This window comes from Sinocyclocheilus grahami, unplaced genomic scaffold (assembly GCF_001515645.1).
Source record: "Sinocyclocheilus grahami isolate Dianchi unplaced genomic scaffold, SAMN03320097.WGS_v1.1 scaffold32.1, whole genome shotgun sequence".
Classification (NCBI taxonomy): Eukaryota; Metazoa; Chordata; class Actinopteri; order Cypriniformes; family Cyprinidae; genus Sinocyclocheilus; species Sinocyclocheilus grahami.
The window spans coordinates 5,267,716-5,289,390 of record NW_015505211.1 but is presented as its reverse complement, the minus strand read 5'-3'; the positions used below and the strand labels follow the sequence as shown (position 1 = coordinate 5,289,390).

General features: G+C 38.2%; 2 protein-coding genes across 2 annotated transcripts in view; both read right to left on the bottom strand.

The window, feature by feature from the left end:
* The window catches only part of LOC107578420 (RNA-binding protein Musashi homolog 2-like), a 105,887-nt gene extending 92,550 nt beyond the window's left edge, over positions 1-13,337 (bottom strand). Inside the window, exons 1-5 of the mRNA XM_016264381.1 lie at positions 13,122-13,337; positions 12,825-12,865; positions 12,458-12,539; positions 10,760-10,844; positions 6,312-6,353 (exon numbers count right to left, since the gene is read on the bottom strand). Coding sequence (XP_016119867.1) covers positions 6,312-6,353; positions 10,760-10,844; positions 12,458-12,539; positions 12,825-12,865; positions 13,122-13,183 — 312 coding nt within the window. The 5' untranslated portion in view covers positions 13,184-13,337. The remainder of the gene's footprint in view (positions 1-6,311; positions 6,354-10,759; positions 10,845-12,457; positions 12,540-12,824; positions 12,866-13,121) is intronic.
* Positions 13,322-20,890, bottom strand: LOC107578908 (A-kinase anchor protein 1, mitochondrial-like). Its single transcript, XM_016264813.1, has 10 exons — positions 20,747-20,890; positions 19,741-19,941; positions 18,092-18,876; positions 17,786-17,886; positions 17,371-17,497; positions 17,178-17,284; positions 16,012-16,189; positions 14,665-14,815; positions 14,511-14,578; positions 13,322-13,470 (listed from the first exon to the last, which is right to left on the bottom strand). The coding sequence occupies exons 2-10, from the start codon at positions 19,920-19,922 to the stop codon at positions 13,322-13,324; spliced, it is 1,848 nt and encodes a 615-aa protein (XP_016120299.1). The 5' UTR covers positions 19,923-19,941; positions 20,747-20,890.
* Between the last annotated feature and the right edge of the window lie 785 nt (positions 20,891-21,675).

The following is a 21,675-nucleotide window of genomic DNA, read 5'->3' as shown; positions in this document are numbered from 1 at the left end:
CCTAGAGTATATGACACATGGTATGATTTCTGCCAATAATCCCACATATATTCAACTCAGTTGCCAGGCCACCGGAATTTCTCCTGGTGCTCCCAATCCAGACATTTGGATGCGCAATATAGGCTTAAGACATAATTCGCGTAATTTTGGCTTTATTCTCAAAATATTTCGATTTTATTCTCAAAATATTACGACTTCAAACTAGTAATCTTAGATTTTTTTAACACCGTCGTAGGAACGAAATGAGGGCAAGTAAAAATAATAATAATTAAATCTCAAATCTATTTTCTTTCTGGCTTTTTGCATCTTTTATTGGCAGAGATGGGACAGGGAACAACAGCAAGGAGAGGGGGAAATCGATCAGGAAATGTTGTGAGCTGCACTCAAACTCGCTCAGCCTGCATAAGCGCTAACCACTAGGTCAGGGCTCCAACTGAGCTCATCCATTATATTTATGCTCTCCTATACCATCTATGATTCCTCTTTCATAGGCCATTTCACACCCTCCCCACACCACTTGTTTGCAGCAGTTACAATCTTTTTTGCCATAAGATGAGAGTGAGGTGTCCAGATACCGTGATCCCATCAACTCAGCGCTGATTGATTGACTTTTCCCTCTCAATAATCCTGTCTGCCTTTGCCAGATATCGGATTGTTTCTTGTTTTCTGTGAAAAGTCAATGGGTGTCCTGTCTGCTTTGCAGAGCCATTTTTAAAGTGCATTTCTTTTCTTAACTAAAACCTACACAACCCAGACACACGCACTGCTGGAGGGCTGTATTTACACTTCAGGGTGTTTACTGCCTTTATTTAGATGGAAACAGAACAGAGTTTCACTTGAGAAACTGTAACATCATGCACGCTGCAGGAGTCCCGTTTCGTAACAGACCGAACCAAAAAATGACTCAAAGAGATAAGAGTAAAACCATAGATGAGAGAAAGAGGTCAGCAGTCATTTCCTGGTGACTTTAATAGTAGAAAACTATGGCAGAGTTATAAAGGGGAAAAAAAACGGAAGACTGGAAAGTTTCTGAACAATCATGTCCCAACCAGACACACTGCAACATGCAGTATGTAACCTGGCATTATGTGTGTGTGCACTGCGAGTGTGCAAGAGAAAAAGATTTTTGAGATTGTCTTTAATAGAGACCGCCGATCAATCATCCCAAAGCGATTATCGGCCGATAGCGATCGGTAGCTGATCAATCAGAGCATCCCTAATTTTTAATGTTTAAAACGGTTTACTATTTATTAATTAGATCACATACTTAACTTTTTTATAATGAAATGGATATCAAAATATATTTCAGTCTTTATAGACTCTCGAAATGCATCACAATATAGTGTACTGCATGTCAATTAGAATAAAAATGGCTGCTCAGTTGTATTAGCGTGTAACTTAATAAATCAGAGCCAAAAGAAACACCGCAACTAAACGTAAAAACATTATTATTTTGCAGTACCCAAACTTACCCTCCAATCACGTTCAATTCAAAACGGCAAGCACACAATTTTTCTAAAATGTAAAGAATTTACAAATGAATGAGTCCGTTCTTTTTAGTGAATTGGTCAAAAGTCTTGAAGTGACTTAATTATGACTAATCATAATTAAGGATACACATTTTCTAGACTACCTTAATTCTTGATAAAGCCTGATGAAAGCCTCTTGATAAATCCTGATGATCTTGATGAAATGGAATGACTTAACCAAACAAGATGTAAATTTCTATCTCGCATGAGTTCTAGTAATCAAGTACAACAAAGTTTAGTGGTGGTGTTTAGTGGTGCTAATGAGGCCGACAGGAAACAGTTAATCACACTGGTTACCTCTTCTGAAGTGACTCGTGACTGGCTGCCATTTCCATAAGCTTTCAAAGCTCTTTTGACGACACAAGAGGCCATAGTCCCAGTGGCAATTTAAATCATGTTAGGACACGCCATGATCTGTTGTGATATCACAGTGTGACACAACGGCAGCAACAGATGTTGGCTGGGAAAAATCTTGGGAGACAACTTCGGCTACCAAAGACTAGGGTTGGCATCAGACAATGTCTACAGTGAAACATCGACCACTAAATGCCCGGGTATACTTCACTTTCTACGTTCCGTTCAGTCTCGTACAGCCATGTCGACACCAGAGTACGTGAGCAGAGTTGAGTGGGAGCAGAGTGAGGAGTGGAACGGCGTGAGATTTGACTGGAGTGAAGAGTGGATTGGAAGAGTCAGAGCATCGTGGTTTTCACTCGCTCCGAGAGCACTCCACTACTGCTCCATCCAGAGTACAATTAATGCCAACAGCCCATAATATAACTGCACTTTATCAAGAATTCACGCATTAAACATCATTAGCTAGCTTGACAGATATGTGGATCACTCAGATCAGAAAGAAGGTGAAGGTTATAATGACGGCGATGGACGAGTGCGGGAGTTTATATTTCAAGCATGTTTGTTTGTAGCATGTGGATACTCAATACTGCTTGGGCGAATTCACGTTTTAAACAGTTTATTGTACAGGTAGCTAATCTCCACTCTAAACTAATGTGCTGCTACACGCGCACAACACACAAGCTCGCACATAATGTACAGATCCTGCGCACATAGAAACATTCAGGAGTGCAAAAAATTGTCAATGCTGTCCTGTGATTTATCAGCTTAAAAATTGAAAAATTGTATCATATTCTTTCTGTTTCTGAAGTAACTACAACCCTCAGATTCGCCACAGTAGACAGACTCTGCACAGACAAGTGAGTTCAAGTCATTGAATATAGAATTGGGCTAATTGTAGTGTTTTAATCTCCACTCTAAACTAATGTGCTGCTACACGCGCACAACACACAAGCTCGCACATAAATGTACAGATCGTGCGCACATAGAAACATTCAGGAGTGCAAAAAATTGTCAATGCTGTCCTGTGATTTATCAGCTTAAAAACTGAAAAATTGTATCATATTCTTTCGGTTTCTGAAGTAACTACAACCCTCAGATTCGCCACAGTAGACAGACTCTGCACAGACAAGTGAGTTCAAGTCATTGAATATAGAATTGGGCTAATTGTAGTGTTCCAATAAACCACGTTAAGGCTATTCTTCTAGTTTTGTATATTTATTTTTTATTTAATATAAGTTCTGAACAGAACTTTGTGATATTTCAAAACATACTGAAATAATTTAGCCGCAAATGTTTTTTTTAAGTTATAATTATGGGCTTTTTATGCCTTTAAGGGGACAGGACAGTGGAGAGCTGACAGGAAAGCGTTGGGTGGAGAGAGGGGAGTGGGATCGGCAAAGGACCTTGAGGCGGGAATCGAACTCGGGTTGTCGTGAGCACAGTTGCGCTATATGTCTCTGCACTAACTATAAACTAACTAACTAACTAACTATAGGCGCCGACATTTAGCTGCAATTTTCGTCATGGAGCGAAGGCGGAGCGGTGTTTCTGATCAGTTGAGTAAGGAGTGGAGCGAGGAGCAGGAAATGGTGAACCCGGAGCAGAGTGATTATTGAATGCTTGGAGTGCAGACGGGAAATTGTTGCCTCCCCACTCCGCTCACATACTCTGGTTCGCACAGCTTTCAAAGTATACTCATGGACGATGGACGAGCTTGACACATGTGCAGTATCACCTTATCATCTACTTGACTCGCTCTGTCTCAACATTCACCTTGCGCCTGTGCTGTTGTGTCTATCGGCCCAGACAAGCTTGTGCCTGAGACTCTGCAGGAGAAGAGATGATAGCTAATCTTCCATGCATGACATTCTCAGACACGACAGCAAGGAAAAATCTGCAAGTGTAAATGACATCACAGATGACGTCACAAGGGAATTACAGCCCCATAGCAGAATTTCATTGCTTAAAGTTCTCATTGAAGCAGTGTTAATTTTGACAGCAAATTTTGATTTAGTTTTAGTCAGTCTTTTGACTAAAATGCTATTTAGTTTTAGTCATCTGAATTGTTTTCAGTTTTAGTCTAGTTTTAAATCTACAGTAAATTTAGTCGGCTAAAATCTAATGGGTTTAGTTACAGTGCATTTATTAAGCATTTCTCTAAAGTTTCCAAACTCATTATATAGGTTTGATATTAAGGTTTTATCATGATAGACACCGATTTAACTGCGGTGACACACAACATGCCTTTATGTTAAAATGAAATAAAACCACTTCTCAAAGAACAAGAACATGGTCTTCTTTTTAATGAAATAGCAATGGTTATATAGGATAATTATGCATTCTTTATAGCAACTGGTTTACCATATTCTTCATTATTTCAAGCAGACATTTATTTCTATAAATAAATTTAGATTCATCTTTAGAGCTACTAAAGTTTTTCAGTCAAAGAGCAGTGCGTGATTTTCTGTCTTTCAGTTGTTGCTTGATTAACATCAATGACTCGGACAATAGCAACTTAATTAGGCTGCTGTCCCTTTAAAACCGAATGCACAGCTGCAATGGATGCAATGTACCGATACAAGTTCTCCCTACGGTTTACGTTCACTTAAGACGTAAATCAACTGTGTTTACGTGAATACCCCTCAAAACTGACAATTCAACATCATTTTGTGTGTAATTCGCCGTTCATGCAATGCGAAAGTGTACTCGCGCGCTGTGAGACGCGCTTTCTGTGCGTGTATGCTTCGGTGTCTGCGCTCAGAAAACCGGACCGAATTGAGTTCTCTCTTGCGTCGTCACATTAATCCATATGTCTGCTCTTCTCTTACTCCCACATATTGACATTTTTGACTGTTTTATGCGACGTGCAGCAAGTGTATGTTAGCTTATGTCCCGCCGGTTCATTTAACCACCGAACTACGCAGCAGATTCGTTCTGAATTAATCTCTTCCCAAATCGTCCCTCCCTAACATTTTCGTCTCGTTTTTATTCGCTGATGAAAATGTCAATAGATTTACATCATAGTTTGAGTTTTAGTTCGTTATCGTGTCATTGGTGAAAAAAATGTCGTTGACAATTATGAGGGAAATTATTCGTTAACGAAATTAACACTGCACTGAAGTCACCACACCTATCCAGAACTCTCGTTCTAAACACAGCACAGATGATAACATTTCCCTTCACCTCAATAAACCTCACAAACTACAATAACACAGGACAGCTATAAAGAGTCCATAAACAAGAGGAGAGCCACAATCACGTAAAAAAAAGTCTCACTCTAGCAAACACAGACCTCACACTGAGAAATAAACATGAGCACTACCATTCAGGCAGAGTGCAGGCAAGATGTGTGACAAGAACGATTAACTGGCGGTTTGCAGTCTAAAATCAATTTTACATGTACAAAAAAAGCCAGTGCAATGCCAATAGATCTGCCTTAATCCTATTTCCTTAAGATGCCTTAAAATCCACATTCTCAGATTCACACTAAAATAAATACAGTTCTTTCTGTACTCATGCACTCAGCCTTATGTTTGCTTACAAAAAAAAACAACAGCAGTACATTCATCTTTATCTATCTTTGTGGTATAAGAAAAAAGATGCAGCAGACATGATGCTAAGGTACAAGACGAAGAAACCTGTCCATGTCTCCCTGAAATTGACAATTCAGTTCTCATAAACTGCTGTCTACAGGGGAGTTCATATTGTTTAGGAGGGGCCAAGAAAATAAATAAATAAATAACAGTGCTGCCTTGGAGCAAAATGTATTTTCTTTGTTTCAACAGGAATCCAGGGACCGGGGGTGGGAGGGGGACTTCTTTATGTTGCAAGAGAAAAGGTTAAGAGACCAAAACTGGCCAATAAAGAAGGGGAAAAAACTGTCTGGAAATTTTGGAAATACATGCCAACAGACTTCGAAGAAATGCCCTGGATCCGAGCATTTTCATCCTGTCTGAAACCTGAGCCGATTAGCAAAGAAAAAAAAAAAACTTCTGTGAGGCACTCAAAACCAAGAAAAAAATATCCATTATTGATCGTGTTTGTTGTGGGACAAAAAAAATAAAAAAAAATAAAAAAAATAAAAAAAGGAAAGACCCTGCCAGAGTGGACGGCACTTGGGCGGACACTCTGAGCTTCAGACCAATTTAAAGAGTAAAGAGTAAAGAGGAAGAACCACATTAGCAAAAGATATGGACACACTGACACCTAATCAAAAGCACTACCCACAAATCCCTGCAAATCACTTCAGATGGACACACGCATCACTGACTGACATCATTGGTATCTCACACTTTGATGCACAGGTCTGCACCACAATGGCTAAAACATCGTAACATTTTTTTTAAATATATTTAAATTTAAATATGACAATGCTTAAGCAAAAAAGACAATGTCAGCATCAAGCAAAAGTTTTAAAATTCTGACCTTGGGTTGAGCGCGTCGAGGAAAGGCGACCTTAGGATCAATCTGTGCACAGAGAAAGAAGAGAGAGAATGATGAGGGGGGGGAAAAACTCTCATATGAATGCAGTTATCCAGGCCCAAATTCATCATAATACACTTTTTCATACTTCAAGAAATCATCAACACCATCAAGCTTTGGAATTACGAGCATGGATGGGTCGTACTGGAATGATGACATTAACTCTTTGGCTTGTCATCTTGTTAATTTCAATTTGTGTTCCATCTAGTGAAGGTGTGCAGACAGAAAGAATTATCAGAGAAACTATTTCATGCTCCAATGTCACACTTGCTTCAGCCTTAATACAGCTTCTTCTAAAGAGGAGCTTCAAACAATCTCATACAGGCAGACGTAGTCAAGAGGAAAAACATAAACAGATCGAAATTTGGCTCTTGCAGGAAATTACTTGTCCATGTTCAGCAAGGCAAAGGCTTTAGATTGTAGCAAAACTCCTAGTGTAGATTTGAACGTTTGCCTGAGGGCTCTGCAGCATATAAGTGTATCATTACAGACAAGCTTTCTAAATAAAACGCACACACACACACTGACTGTTTCTTGCTGGACAGGATCTTAGGAGTCATTTTTTGCCATCTCTATATGCGTGTTGTCCATATGTTGGCCATTTTATGTATAGATATGTTGATTCAATGTGCTGTGCACAGGGTAATTATTCTCCGAAATGACACACTGGTGTCTTCTGAACTAAACCCTTTTACTACCATAATTCCGTTTGACTGAGCTGTGATTGTTATCTCCCCAAATCAGGTCAATTAGAGAAATGGATTTTGTAACACCTGAGTATGGAAACCTTCTCTGTGATGAATTTTATGTAGCAATTCGTTTTAGCAATTAGCCTGAGGCTTAACCAATTCAACCTCAATTACTCCATAGAAACAAGCCTGTACGAACGGAAACAATATTACGCTTTCGAATTTCAAATCAGTAGAAATTAGGTGTCTTTTTCCATACAGCCTGAGAGCAAATATCCCATTCTGATGAATGCACAGATAAATTGAGAAACATTTGTGTGTATGCTTGGTCTGTAAATAAAGGCTCCAGATCAATCTGATGTAGGTTTTTGAGTTTATGCATTTGCAAATGGTCCAGTAACAGTTGTCTGATCAGATCTCCAATTAGATCAATAAGCTGCATCTATGAGGTCGGGACCTTAAAGGTAATCACTAATTAGGTCTATTAGTACAAAACATTTTTACTACCACTGTTGGTGCTAGACCAGTCAAAACAAAAGCAAAACCACTGTAGTCCCAGCCATTCAGTCAACCAAACTAATCAAAAACAAACAAAAAAATCTTTAAACATAGTTATAATCTAAATCAAACAGCAGACGGCAGTTATTAAGCCAATATGTAATTTAGACTCAAGCACACATTGTGTAAATAAAGTCCTGTGTATTTCCAGATGAAGCCATTACTGAGCTTCTTCCATCGCAGCAGTAACAATTTAATGTGTTAGTGGCCTTTTACTGCTTTCAGATAGAGGCCTCGTTTACATCTGGTATTAACATCCTTTTTGGCTGATCCAATCACAAGTGGTTAGCGCTAAATGTGAAAAGAGGCTCAAAGCATTCTGCTACAGGATTACTCAAACCATTTCTGTTGGAAGTCAGAAACTACCACATTATATTTGTAAAGTACTCTTAGCTGGTTCCATGCTTAAAATAACCATACAATCATAAAGACAGCTTACTAAGTTTTAAAACACAGTCTGTGTTTGTTTTTTTAAATATGCATCCTCCACCAAACGTTCCTCTTCAAAAAGACATCACTCAAAGTGTTTACTGTTCCCGTACTGTAAGAAACTCCGCACTGATTGCAGGAGACGAGATAACAACCCCCCACTGCGATAAAAAGCTCACAGAAATCTGATTTCAGCCGAATACAAGCAACACACAGCACATCCATGAAACCTCACTGCCAGTCATAATTATTCATTACAGTCAGATTTACAGACAGCGTCAGACACGCAAGTGTTTCTGGAGCACAGAAGACTTGGAGAATGAAGACAGCGTGTGGCGCAGAAGCTCCAGGGGCCTCATGTATAAAACTTTACGTAGATTTCATCCTAAATGTGTGCGTACGCACAAAAGCTAGATTTTGCGTATGTACAAAAGTTTTCAGATTTATAAAGCCATGCGTATGCCAGAACCTGCGCAAAATTCCCTTTGTAATACCCAGTCAGCGGAAGATCGTGCGTACACGAATATCCTCCCCGAAATAGCCATTTATGGAAAGAGACAGGCCTTATTTTTTTGCAGTGTAAATAGCTGTCCGACTCACTGCGTCAATAACAAAACATTTTGAAAATAAAATCACGGATATCTTACGGTTTCCTTCAAATTCTGTCTTTTAATATGGTGTTTGTCACAATATTGGGAAGAGCACGAAAGGGGTTATCATTAGGCTACTGTCTGTGCGCAACACCTGTGAACAGAGGTTCTACTGTCATCAGACCAATGGACTGTTTGATCAATGGGCGCATCCTTTCCATAAGCTCCAACCGTCTATGTTCCAAAGCCATCAGACAAAGTCAAGTTCACAAAAATTCTCAGAACATGAGTTTTGCCATTTAGAACACAATTTAAAGTGGAATTGTCATGCACCAAGCAATCTTCGCTGTGATTAAAACATTAAATTGCATACCACAGGAAAATTGTTCGAAAGCAGCACATCCACTGCAAAAATTTCGGTTTAAATTCATATAAAAATGAAATAATATTTCTGGAAAATATTCCATAATTAGTAGTCTTGTCCATAACTAATATAGTCTTAACTTCATTATTCAGAGTGTCATATTTAATCTAAATGTGTGTGTCAAATGTAAAACAGACTTTAAAATCATTGTTTGCTTACTTCTCTCGCCCTCGGGTAAAAGAGTGTGTACGCATGGTCTAGAGTGTCCGTACAGTGCGCACATATTTACACCTAGTTTATTTTTTATAAATCCCGATATGTGCATGGAAAATTGCGCACATTTCCATGCCCATTTTGTGCGTATGCAACGTTTATAAATCAGGTCCCAGGTGTTCGGCATAGTTTGTCTGACATTTAAGTTTTGTGGGGGGGTTTTCTACAAACATACTAAAGAAATCAACGCACAGCAGAGAAGTGTCATTTTCAGAATGCCAGCACACTGACTGATATATATTTCTATTATGAATATTCACATTTTAAACACTCTAGGGATCATTTTTGCAGCATCTTCATACTTTGATTTGAATTCTGCACAACTGAACAGAATACAGGAACTGAGCTGTGTGAACTGAGTTTCTAATTTAGGCTGTAGAGCAGGGCTGTCCAAACTCGGTCCTTGAGGGCCGGTGTCCTGCAGAGTTTAGCTCCAACTTGCCTCAACACAATGCCTGGTAAGACCTTGATTAGCTGGTTCAGGTGTGTTTAATTAGGGTTGGAGCTAAACTCTGCAGGACACCGGCCCTCTAATTTAGAAATCACTAAATTATATTACAAAGGGAATCGCTTTCTAATACAGTACAGTCCTGCTAACTCAATGTCAATGAATCAGCTTCCTATTCTGTTCTTCTTGATCAGCAATGTAATACAGCAGAATAAAGACAGCGGGACATAGAGAAAGCACGTGTGTTTACCTGGAGCGTTTGGTTGTGGGGTCGCGCATCACCATACAAGTTTAGCTCCAACCCTAATTAAACACACCTGAACCAGCTAATCAAGGTCTTACCAGGCATTGTGTTGAGGCAAGTTGGAGCTAAACTCTGCAGGACACCGGCCCTCCAGGACCGAGTTTGGAGATCCCTGCTACAGAGGAATGCAAGATTATTATATAAAGACATGTAAAGGAAAATATCAAATCCATGTGAGATGGAAGTGCATATCCATGAGTCTCAGGTGACTGTGAAAGGAAAGAAAGGGGAAATCCAGAGGTGTCCCTTCTGTTCAGAATGTGATCAGATGAGTTCATAACGGTTATATCTGAATCATTTCCAAGATAAACAAGGACAAGCTATGTTATATTATGTAGTACTTTAAGTATACATAATTTATATTTATATGATAAATTATGTATACTTATATTATACAGCTAGATACACATGTACAAAATAACACATATACAATGTCAACAAATCATAAGATTTACAATGCAGCTCTGGCCCTGTATGGCAAGTGGCAGTTCCGATCTCTTTCACACTGGCCCTGAGCCATCCATATTGTTAAGCCTAATATGCAAGTATGTAAAACTCTCAGTCGACTCAATCCAACAAAAAAGCTCACTTTTTAATAAAGAGGCAGGAAATGAACAGATGAGAAAGGAAAAGAAAAACTCTGCGGGAAAGAACTTCATCTGAATGACATCTGTTTCAGTGCACATGCTCTATCCTCACAGTTAACAGAAACCAAACGTTATGAAGCGATACATACCGTCTTGGAGTCTAATTCGTGGTGTGGTTGCGCTAAGACTTGATCTACACTGGAAACATCTGCAAACGTGATGAAGCCAAACCCTCTGTGGAACAAAAACACAAAACACAGTGAAGGTCAGGAGATAACTCCACAGAAGAGGCAGAAAACTTGTGACAGCATACAAAGCCCTCTTGTATATTTGCTGATACACTCAGTGATAGCAGGGGTGTTGCAATCATTATGACACTTCTAGAAATTTCCACTTGTTGAGAGATAATCACAACTTCTCAATGCTTTAGTGTGTCACTGTTACACTTTTTTTTAACACAAATTGTTCTTATGCCCTTGAATAAAGTATAGATATATACTATACATGCATTATACAAACACATGAAACACATACAGTGCACAGGTAGAAAATATACCAGTAATAAACACTGTCCAGAAATATTGGCAGGTCTGGTCAGTCATTTATAGCACATCAGATATTTTTACAGGGGAAGTGAACCTTTAAAGCCCACTAAAAACTAAATTTAAAGATTATTACTATAAATGAAAGAAAATTTAAAAATCTATTATAATTTAAATATTCATATTTGACATGAACTGACAAAATTAAGTTTAAGAAATTCTTCAGCGCCCACTCTTTTCTAAACCAGACTTCTCTCATTTTTAGGCCCTATAGCCCCTTGTGCATGTCTTTTTTTTTCTCAGTGCAAGTGGGTAAAGTTCATGAATAGTGCTTTGAGCACAATTAATTCTGTTAATGTTTTTAGATGAGATTCAGTGGGTTCTTAGCCTGGTTTAAATTGAACAATAGAGGTCAAATGGCATCATTGCTTAGAAGCTCACGCTGACAAAAAGAAAAAGTTTATGGAATAAACTTAAATATTTATGGATTATACATAGTGATAGTATTATTTTTTTCCCCATTTAATGTAATTACAAACACTTCTTATAATTTTTTTTGTTCTACTGCATCTCTTTGAAATGCCAGCGCTACAAATACTCCATCTTTCCAAAAATATGGAATATTGCTAAAAAAAAAATACTAAGAAGATAAACCAATATAAAATTGATTTATAAATCTCATCATTTTATATTATTTTCAGTACTCGACCACTTTAATAAACAATATCACAAAAAAAAAAATTTATATACATATATAAACAAAGTTTTGATGCGACTTCTATAGAGTCAGATATTAGCAATACATCCAAATATATTTTTATATTTTATATAGATATAAAAATATCTGTATTTGCTACGAAATATAATTACTCTCATGCTTTGTCTTTACATGTTTCAAAATATAACTAGAGGGATTATATGGTTTGTGGTCTTATTAGGGTCACCTCACCTATATAACTGTCAATTATGTAAAAAAAGACAAAAGACTGAGACATATGGCTATAATATAATGTGTGTGTAGGTAGGTAGGTAGGTAGGTAGGTAGGTAGGTAGATAGATAGATAGATAGATAGATAGATAGATAGATAGATAGATAGATAGATAGATAGATAGATCCTTTCATATATATGAGCTAAAACATTGTCCTTTGTAATATAATTTAGAAATCACTGAATCGCTTTCTAATACAGTACAGTCCTGCTAACTCAATGTCAATGAATCAGCTTCCTATCCTGTTCTTCTTGATCAGCAATGTAATACAGCAGAATAAAGACAGCGGGACATAGAGAAAGCACGTGTGTTTACCTGGAGCGTTTGGTTGTGGGGTCGCGCATCACCATACATTCTCTGATCTCCCCGAATTTACTGAAATAGTCTCTCAGGCTGTCTGAACACAAACACAAGGACACAAGAGGGTTACGCCGTGTCTCCAGTGCAAGAGAGCGACGCGATTAAACCTGCACGCTGCCGTTATAATCAACGAAGGTCGCGCGCGCTTCACACATCGTTGATTATAATGAGAGCGTTAAAGTTGTCTCGTCGCTCGTTTTTAGTGTCAGATGACTGGAAATCACAATAACCTTGTGCGCAGTGACACATACAAACATCACACAGCTCTCAGCCATGGATAAATATAAAACAAAACTCAGAAAAAAGAAGCGATTCGCCTTACCTGGTGAGGTTTGCCAGCTGAGGCCACCGATAAACATTTTACTGTAAGGAGAAAACATGTTATAAGTGACTCCGGATGTCAAAACGGCCATTTTCCGTGTAAATACCTCATAAAGAGCGATAAAGAGCTTGAGCTGTGAACCGGCTGAAATGAGCCGTTAGAAATGACCTGTCATTCAAAACATTAGCAGAACTGAGCGAGAGAAAGGACACGCGCTCGCTCGCGCAGAAAACAGAATCAAACTCCAAACACACAGACGGGTGGGTGGGCGCGCGCGCACTCATCCTGTCTTCTTACCCCGGGTCGTGTTGCGAATCATTCGGGCTTCCAGAGGTGAGTTGACTCGCGTCCGCTTCCATAGCTCAAAGCCCAACCAACTCCAAGCACACGCATACACACACACATACACACAGGAACTGCAGCCCCAGCTCAAGGAATATTACCGAAGCGGGAGCGCTAGCGTCACACGTGTGATCTGCGCGCAGCTCCCGCCCCTCTCAGGAGAGGGCGTGGCTGAAAGCATCAGCCAACCAATCCGGCGGAGATATGCGCCTACCTATCAAAGGAAGCCACGCCTTCTGTTGGTTGGCAGTGTTTGACAGGAACAACGAGAGTATATTCAGCTCTTCAGTAAGCTCTTTAAACCCTATTAAGTTTACATTCGAGCCACCTTCTGAATAAATACAACCAAAAGGCCTTTTGAAATAGGAAATGCATGTTTAAAACTAAAATTAAGCACTGTAATTCAAAACACTGAAATAAAATCTAGTTTTTCTTTGTGGCACAAGCGTATTCTGTCTTGTATCATTGTAGTTTGACTTATTATTAGTGGCATCCCCACAAAATCAGTCGTTAGTGAAAGTAAGATATAAGAAGATAGATTACTTAGTAAGATATATTATAAATGATCAGGTTTATTTGGATTTCGATTGTCTTGAAAGTTGGAAAGTACACAGTATTATCATTAACGAAAACTAAAACCAAACCAAAAAAACTTTTATTACTTGAAATAAAATGAACATAACTTAAACTTATTTTAATTCAGTTGACAGAATAACTGTACCAAAATATCTCAAACTAACTTAACTAAAATAACTAAAAGCTAATACAAAAAAACCTATATAACCATATGTGAAAAAAATAAGAAAAACAAACAACAAAATGGCTAAAACTTTAACTAAAATGAAAATAGAATAAAATATAATTCAAGGTATTAACAAAAAAGATATAATAGTATACCAATGATACTAAAAGATCACTGGAGTTTATTGTATGAAACACTTGGAATGCTTGTTTTTCTCATATGATATGGACTTTCCAGTGATTTCTATTGTTTTTTTACTTAATAATATTGTTTATCCATAAACATAACACTAAGGCATATTTTGATATGTTAATTGTCCTGTGGTGGGTGCCGAAAAACTTGCTGACACCCCCACACACCCAGGCAATGTATTTCAGAGCCTTTTTCTGCTTTGCTGAGTGGGCATGCAGAATGGATAGATCAGTGTTAGTGTGACATCTGCTGACGTAATTGATATGGAGTTTTGTTTTTTAGCATAATTCAGTAGCTATGATTTATTTGTGTGATTTTTTACAAAATGTACAAAGAATAATAACACTGTATGTATGCATTACAAAACAGCACATAAAGCATTTTTAATCATAAACAGGCCAATGTTTTACCTGGCAAAGGAGTGATATTGTCCAACAGAACCTCTGCTGCCTGGAATGGCAACATTACAAAGTCTGACCTGTGAAAACAATCTTCAAATATCAGATTGAACTCGTTCCAAAACAATTACAGATAAATAATCAAACCAAACTTAAGCCACCTGACCTGATCTGCCTGAGGGTGGCGCTGTTCACAGTGTCATAACCTCCATTATCTACATATCTGATATGAGCAATTCCAGACTCTCTGTAATACTGGATGACCTGGGCTCTCTGCCAGCCACTTCCTGTTACCGGAGCAGCACAGACCACCCCCACTGACAGAGACAGACAGAAAACAGACAGACTTCCTCAAACTAGATGACAACAAGAAATCCTAATTATTTTGAGAGATGACCACATTGCCTCCATGAAACCTAATTATAATTTGTCTTGCAAAGTTTGCGCAAAATTTTGTAACATTTAGGACATATACTATCAGAGATGGTGTCTTTCTGTGTGTGTGTGTGTGTGTGTGTGTGTATATATATACAGTGGGTACGGAAAGTATTCAGACCCCCTTAAATTTTTCACTCTTTGTTATATTGCAGCCATTTGCTAAAATCATTTAAGTTCATTTTTTTTCCTCATTAATGTACACACAGCACCCCATATTGACAGAAAAACACAGAATTGTTGACATTTTTGCAGATTTATTAAAAAAGAAAAACTGAAATATCACATGGTCCTAAATATTCAGACCCTTTGCTAACGTCTGTAAATGTGTGTGTGTGTATGTATGTGTATATATATATATATATATATATATATATATACACATACATACACACACACACATTTACAGACGTTCAAAAGTTTGGGGTCAGTACATTTTTTTTTTTTAAAGAAACTAATACTTCTATTCAGTAAAGATGAATTTAATTGATCAAAAGTGAAAGTAAAGACATTTTTAAATATTATTGAAGATTTTTATTTCAAAATTGATTTCTATATTATGCCAACACAGTAATAAATTACATTTTAAAACAAATATTTTTTTATTGTAATATTTCACCATATTACTGTTTTTATTTTATTACAGTCTTGTTTTGTCAAATAAATGCAGCCTTAGTGAGCATAGGAAATTTTACCACTTTGAATAAATACTGTGTAAAAAAAAAAACATCCTAGGATCCACTTCATGAAGTTGATTGCTACAGTACATACTTAAAATTGGGTTATTCTTATTTCACAGTGTTGTAACTTTACTAGTATTCTAAAATATGGGAAATGGAAACAATAAATAAATTAAAAGTACTTTTTAAAGGCATGCCAATAAAGCTGTGCTGATTCTAAAAGAGAGAGAAAGAGCAAATTAAGACAATTATGGAGGATTAAAGCAAAACCATAAAACGCTATGTTAAAGACAGATGTTGTGTTGTTCCTATCAAAAGCATTTGCTAAATGAATACATGTGAATATAAAACATACTCTCCACACTGAGATCTATGTGTGTAAGTAAAGGTCTATATACCTTCGACAGGGGTGGGCAGGCTGGGACATCCTGGCTGAGAGTAGCAGAGCTGCATGTGCTGTATAAGTGTGGGAAGGGCCTGATAAGATGGATGCTTGTGCTGCTGAACAAACAGATGATGACCAGCCTCTACCCGTGAGACGATCACCTCCACAAACACATCCTGAGGCAGCAGCAGCTACAGAGACAACAGATCAACACTCAGCTTTTAAAACAATGGCTACTCTCACATTCAGGCATGCATTAAATTGGCACCTCAAGACATCACATCAGGATATTTAATGTCATCCAAATAGAATCAAAGTCGGCATGATGTTTAGGCCCGTCACGATAACAACTTTTTGTTGTGCGATATATTGCCCCAGAAATAATTGCGATAAGCGATATTATTGTAATTTTAAAGACCATTTTATGCCACTGAATATATAATCATAATGTAACAGCATAATAATGCAAGAAGGCCTACACACTTCCAAATGACAAACTTTTAATTTTTAAGAATATTTAGATCATGGAAATTAAGTATCAAAATATTAGATACCTTAAAAAACCTGAATAAATAGTAAATAAACATTTTCTAACAAAAAGTGCAAAGTAGAAAAAAAAGAAAAATGCACAAAGAACTTGTATGGAGATTTTATCATCTACAGATTTTTCCCAGACCTTCTTTCTCTGTAAATTAAGGGTGCACGCTATTGCTGAAAAACACAATCACTACTCAGCAGTCAGATGTCCGCATGCACAAAGGGACAGATCCCTAAACAAGACCATATCTGCAGATGAAACGTTTGAACTAGCACCAACTACACCACGTTATGTACGAGAAGCTGCAAAAGACACAGGCACAAGTGGAATGTACAAAACATGGTGACATTAATTTTTAAGTAAATATAACGGGCGATATATTGCGTCACCAAAAATTGAGGTCATGTACATATATTGCGCGATAAGTCAATATATTGATTATTGCGACAGGCCTAACGATGTTTCTTAAAACACCAATTTTCCACTTAAATTTAGGTTTGTTCCTCACACAAAGCTATTGCACAATTTGAGAAAACTTGAAATTTAAGTCATGAGTCATGATGCTTCGTGTTCTAAAGAAGAAAGCAAGTCATATGAATTTGGAATGAGTTAATATATGATATGATTTTAAGGGTCCTCACCCAGGAAGTGATGGGCAGGAAGGGCAGAGGAACACAGTTAGTCAGATCTAGATCTTTGAACTTCTTCCTGATGAGTGTGAGAGCATCATCCACCTGCTGCTGTGAGCCTGGATGAACAAACACAGACATGAACTCAGCGCTGGGCTTCTGCATGGAGTGAGGTACCCATCATCATCATCATGGGAAAACTCACCCTGGATGTGGCAGATTTGAATCTCCTGAGTGAACGGCAGGGTGGAGACATAGATCTTTGCTCCAGAGCTCTGCTTCAGGAAGTTCATGAACTTCCCCTCCTTCCCGATCAATCGACCAACCAGATGCTGCAAAGACAGGTCTTGATTTAAATCTTCAAAGGACAACAAGTCTTTCTGTCTCTTATTGAAGACATGTCACTCTTCTTCTTATACCAGCGAAACAAACCTCAACACGCACACACAAAGTATGCAGGCCTCTATATGCCCTGTAACTTGAGCTTTTCTGTAGTCTAATACGTCAAGATCATGTATCTTTTCTGCTGTGGTGCATCTCTGAACACATTCATACAGTCTTTTAATGGGCAAATGTTCAAACAATATCCGTATGTGGGTGTGTCTGTGGGCGGGGCTCACCGCTGGCACCTCTATGTCCCAGAGAATGATGGGTGGGGCTGGAGGTGGGGCCAAGCTGCTCACCTGAGCGTCGGCACTAATGCAGCTTTTAACATCTGAACCTGGAGACGAGATCCATGTAAATGTCACACATAGACATTTTTACTGCTTTGTGACTGATGCATATGAAGTCCCACTTTATATAGATACCATAAAATAATGCATAGGCCTACAAAAAATTCAAAAGCCAATTAATTCATTTCAATAATTTTCATAATTCAACAGGAGGATAACTGCATGAGTTTGGAAAATAATTGTTTCATGCACCTCTCAAGGCCTCCTCCTCTTCCTCGGTCACTCCGAGCATGCTGGGAGTCATTTTGCTCTCAATGCTGACTGTGTCTGCTTCTGTGGGGGTCATCAAAAACCCTTGGCCCTCCTTAGACAACTCTCTGGTGAGCCTTTCTACACCGGATGCATCGTCTGAAAAGCAGGAACCACACCCAGAATCATCTCCAACAGAAGCTCCTAAATGGCTGAGTAGTTTTTCCCTGAATGAGCCCACGTCCTGAAGGGATACTCTGCTGTCATCATCACCGCTGAATGATTCTTGAGCAGCATATAGAAATCCACTCTGTGGAGGTCTTGAAACACTAGCAAGCTCATGTGGTTCCTGGTTTTTCCAGTCCTCTGCCACTGCGTCTATGACCTGTTGGACCAGAACAGAACTGATCTTCTCCATGTTCTCCAGGTTCAAGCCTCTATCAGGGGAGAGATCAGACAGGCTGCTGCCATCATGACTGTCCAAGCTGACAGGACCTGACTGTTGTTCTGTTAAAGTGTGAGAGTTGATGGGAAGGCGGTTTGAAGACAGACAAACCGGATCAGACTCAAGCCCAGAGTCATCTTCACTAACTTCTCCACATTCTGGATGACCTTCACCAGCAATGTTGTCCTTTTCTTGCTCAGTTAGGAGAGTCTCAGGGAAACGAACAGATACTTCTCCTTCTGGCTCGGGTCGAACTCCCTTGGTGAGGCCTATTTTGGATATGGTGCTGGTAAGATTTTTGATTTCAGAGGATCTTGAGATGCTGTGGTCCATGTTCAGGTCACTGTAAGAGAAGAAAAACAGAAACAGTCCGGTGTTTGTCTTCACTCTGGAAAAAGCTAATCTGTCTGTTTTTTGAATTACTTGGACTGGTCGAGATAAGTTTCAGCATAACTTAGCATAAACCAAGATTTGGAAACATTACTCCCACTGGTAAAAGGATTATTAGGGGTTCTGAAACATTTTTGCTGTCAAGGACTCCCGAATATGAGCCCCTTGCAATGGACCTCCATTCCCACAATAAAAAGACAGCTCTATATTACTATGAATAAAAACCCCATTTACACTGTGTGAGAAAAATATTAAATGTAATATATATATATATATATATATATATATAAGGCAACAAAATTAACTGACAGCATATATACGAGATTATCATTTTCTGTGTTAAAAATATAGCTGTTGTAAAAGTGTGTGTGTAAAACGTGCTACATAAACAAACTGAAGAAAATAATTAAATAAATCACAAATATCATCATTATTTTTCTTTTAAAAAAAGCAGAATAAAAAAGTTACATATTTCATTAATATCTTAAGGGCCCTATGAATACATTTTTATAAAGAATATCTCTTTGGATTTGAGACTTAAGTCTTTGAAACTTTACAGATCTTCTTTATGCACCAAGAGCTTGTAACACTCCAAAGAGAAAGGAAAAGTTTAAATCGCATCATATGACCCCTTTAATGTTTTAATTGTAAAAATTTTGTGGACTCCCTAGCATCATTTACGACCTCCTGTAGGTCAAATTTACAGCTCAGAGAGAAGAATTAATATAAGAAGATATTATCACCTAAAACTGTGGCTAACCAAGTATGCAACCTTTAAACAACAAGACACAACTCATGTATGGTCTGAACTACTGACCTTTCACCCAAAATACTGGAGTCAGCAGGGGAGGAGTGAACAGGGCTGCTGCTGTCCGAACAACACACGTTCTCTTTAGTCCAGAGAGGAGCTGTCGTCCTCCTCCTCCTAAAACTGTACCAGCACCAGCTTAGCAGAGTCAACACAGAGACGGAGATCAGCGGCCTAAATGACAGCAGCATCCTCTTTCCACTGATCCCACTGAGAGAGAGACAGAGATCGAGAGGTCAGCTACATCTAATAAGACCATGCCTAGTCTTCTTGAGTGGCAGCAGACTGTAAGGAGAGATGTCTGAGCTCAGAGGGGGAATGAGCTTTGACACCAACACTTCCGCAATAGAAGACTGAACCAGAGCAATCTCATTAGCAGCTCAAATATCCCAGCAACACATAATCGACACACTGTTAAATACAGCGGTCACCATGACATTCCCCAAACATCTTGATTTCTGGCCACCCATGAGTATCAGTATCAATATATATATATATATATATATTTTTTTTTTTACAGTGTTAACAATTCAACTCAATACGAGGTTGATGTTAAGCTTACATTTATGTGTATGTGGAGAAGAATAAAAAGAGGAATTTCAATATAGCACTAAGTGGGATATCCCAATATAGGTCATAATACAGTAATAAAAACAATATTCAGGATAAAACTAGAACCTTCTAATCCCCAAACAAACCTGTTAACTGTATCGGTGAAAATAAAGCCATGGCAGCAAAGAGAAGTAGCTTTTGCAAAAAAAAACATAAATGTGCCAATAACTCCTCTTGCGTATAGAAGGATACAGAGGAATCCTACTACTAAACTCACTCTTCAAAACTTAGTATATTGTTGAATCAACTGCATTTTTATGGAATTGTAGTTAAATGAGTAGGACTAGTAACATGCAACCATCAAATTCAGAGGAAATATGAATTAAGGTAAGCAGCTGCAGTCTTAATCATTCTGTGATTTTAATAATTTGACAAATGGGTCCCATCTGAGTAATGAGTTTACCTTTATGGGGTCAAAACGTGGTTGAAGTCAATTTTGGTTTTAATGTGAAAACATGCCAAAAACCAAATGATACATTTAACTAATCAACACATGCGCCACCGAACAAACAAATCAGAAAGAGACCCTCATTTTACATAATTTCCCGAGTTTGTGCTCGACATCTTTCTGCTCACCTTGAGGTTCAGCCTCTTCAAAACTTAGTATATTGTTGAATCAACTGCATTTTTATGGAATTGTAGTTAAATGAGTAGGACTAGTAACATGCAACCATCAAATTCAGAGGAAATATGAATTAAGGTAAGCAGCTGCAGTCTTAATCATTCTGTGATTTTAATAATTTGACAAATGGGTCCCATCTGAGTAATGAGTTTACCTTTATGGGGTCAAAACGTGGTTGAAGTCAATTTTGGTTTTAATGTGAAAACATGCCAAAAACCAAATGATACATTTAACTAATCAACACATGCGCCACCGAACAAACAAATCAGAAAGAGACCCTCATTTTACATAATTTCCCGAGTTTGTGCTCGACATCTTTCTGCTCACCTTGAGGTTCAGCAGCGTTGGCGTGTGCGTGACGTCACGGGAGCGCACGTGTGCTCGTGACAGCTATCATTAGCTCAGGTGATGTAAAATTAACTAACAAAATTCAAAACTTGACTATAAACGATGTATTTCAATGCATATGCAAATATATTATTTACAATATTTAGTACAAAATTACGAAAAATAAATAAATACTCTACGACAACCAATCACAGAAACAGAGTGAACAACGCTGAACAGGTAAAAACGGTTTCGATTGGTCTAAAGTGATTGAGAAAGGGTGTGGTCTGTTGGCAAGCGATCTCCCGCTCAAACTGACTGGCGGGAAACGGAGTCGGACTTGAAACACTCGTGAGATTAATGCTGCATCATTAAAAACCAAG

Coding starts and splice junctions, on each gene's coding strand:
- LOC107578908 (XM_016264813.1), bottom strand. CDS start 19,922: ATGCTGCTGTCATTTAGGCCGCTGATCTCCGTCTCTGTGTTGACTCTG. Junction 17,498..17,785: donor GGGACATAGAGGTGCCAGCG/GTGAGCCCCGCC, acceptor CTGTCTTTGCAG/CATCTGGTTGGTCGATTGAT. Junction 13,471..14,510: donor CAATATCACTCCTTTGCCAG/GTAAAACATTGG, acceptor TAAACTTAATAG/GGTTTAAAGAGCTTACTGAA.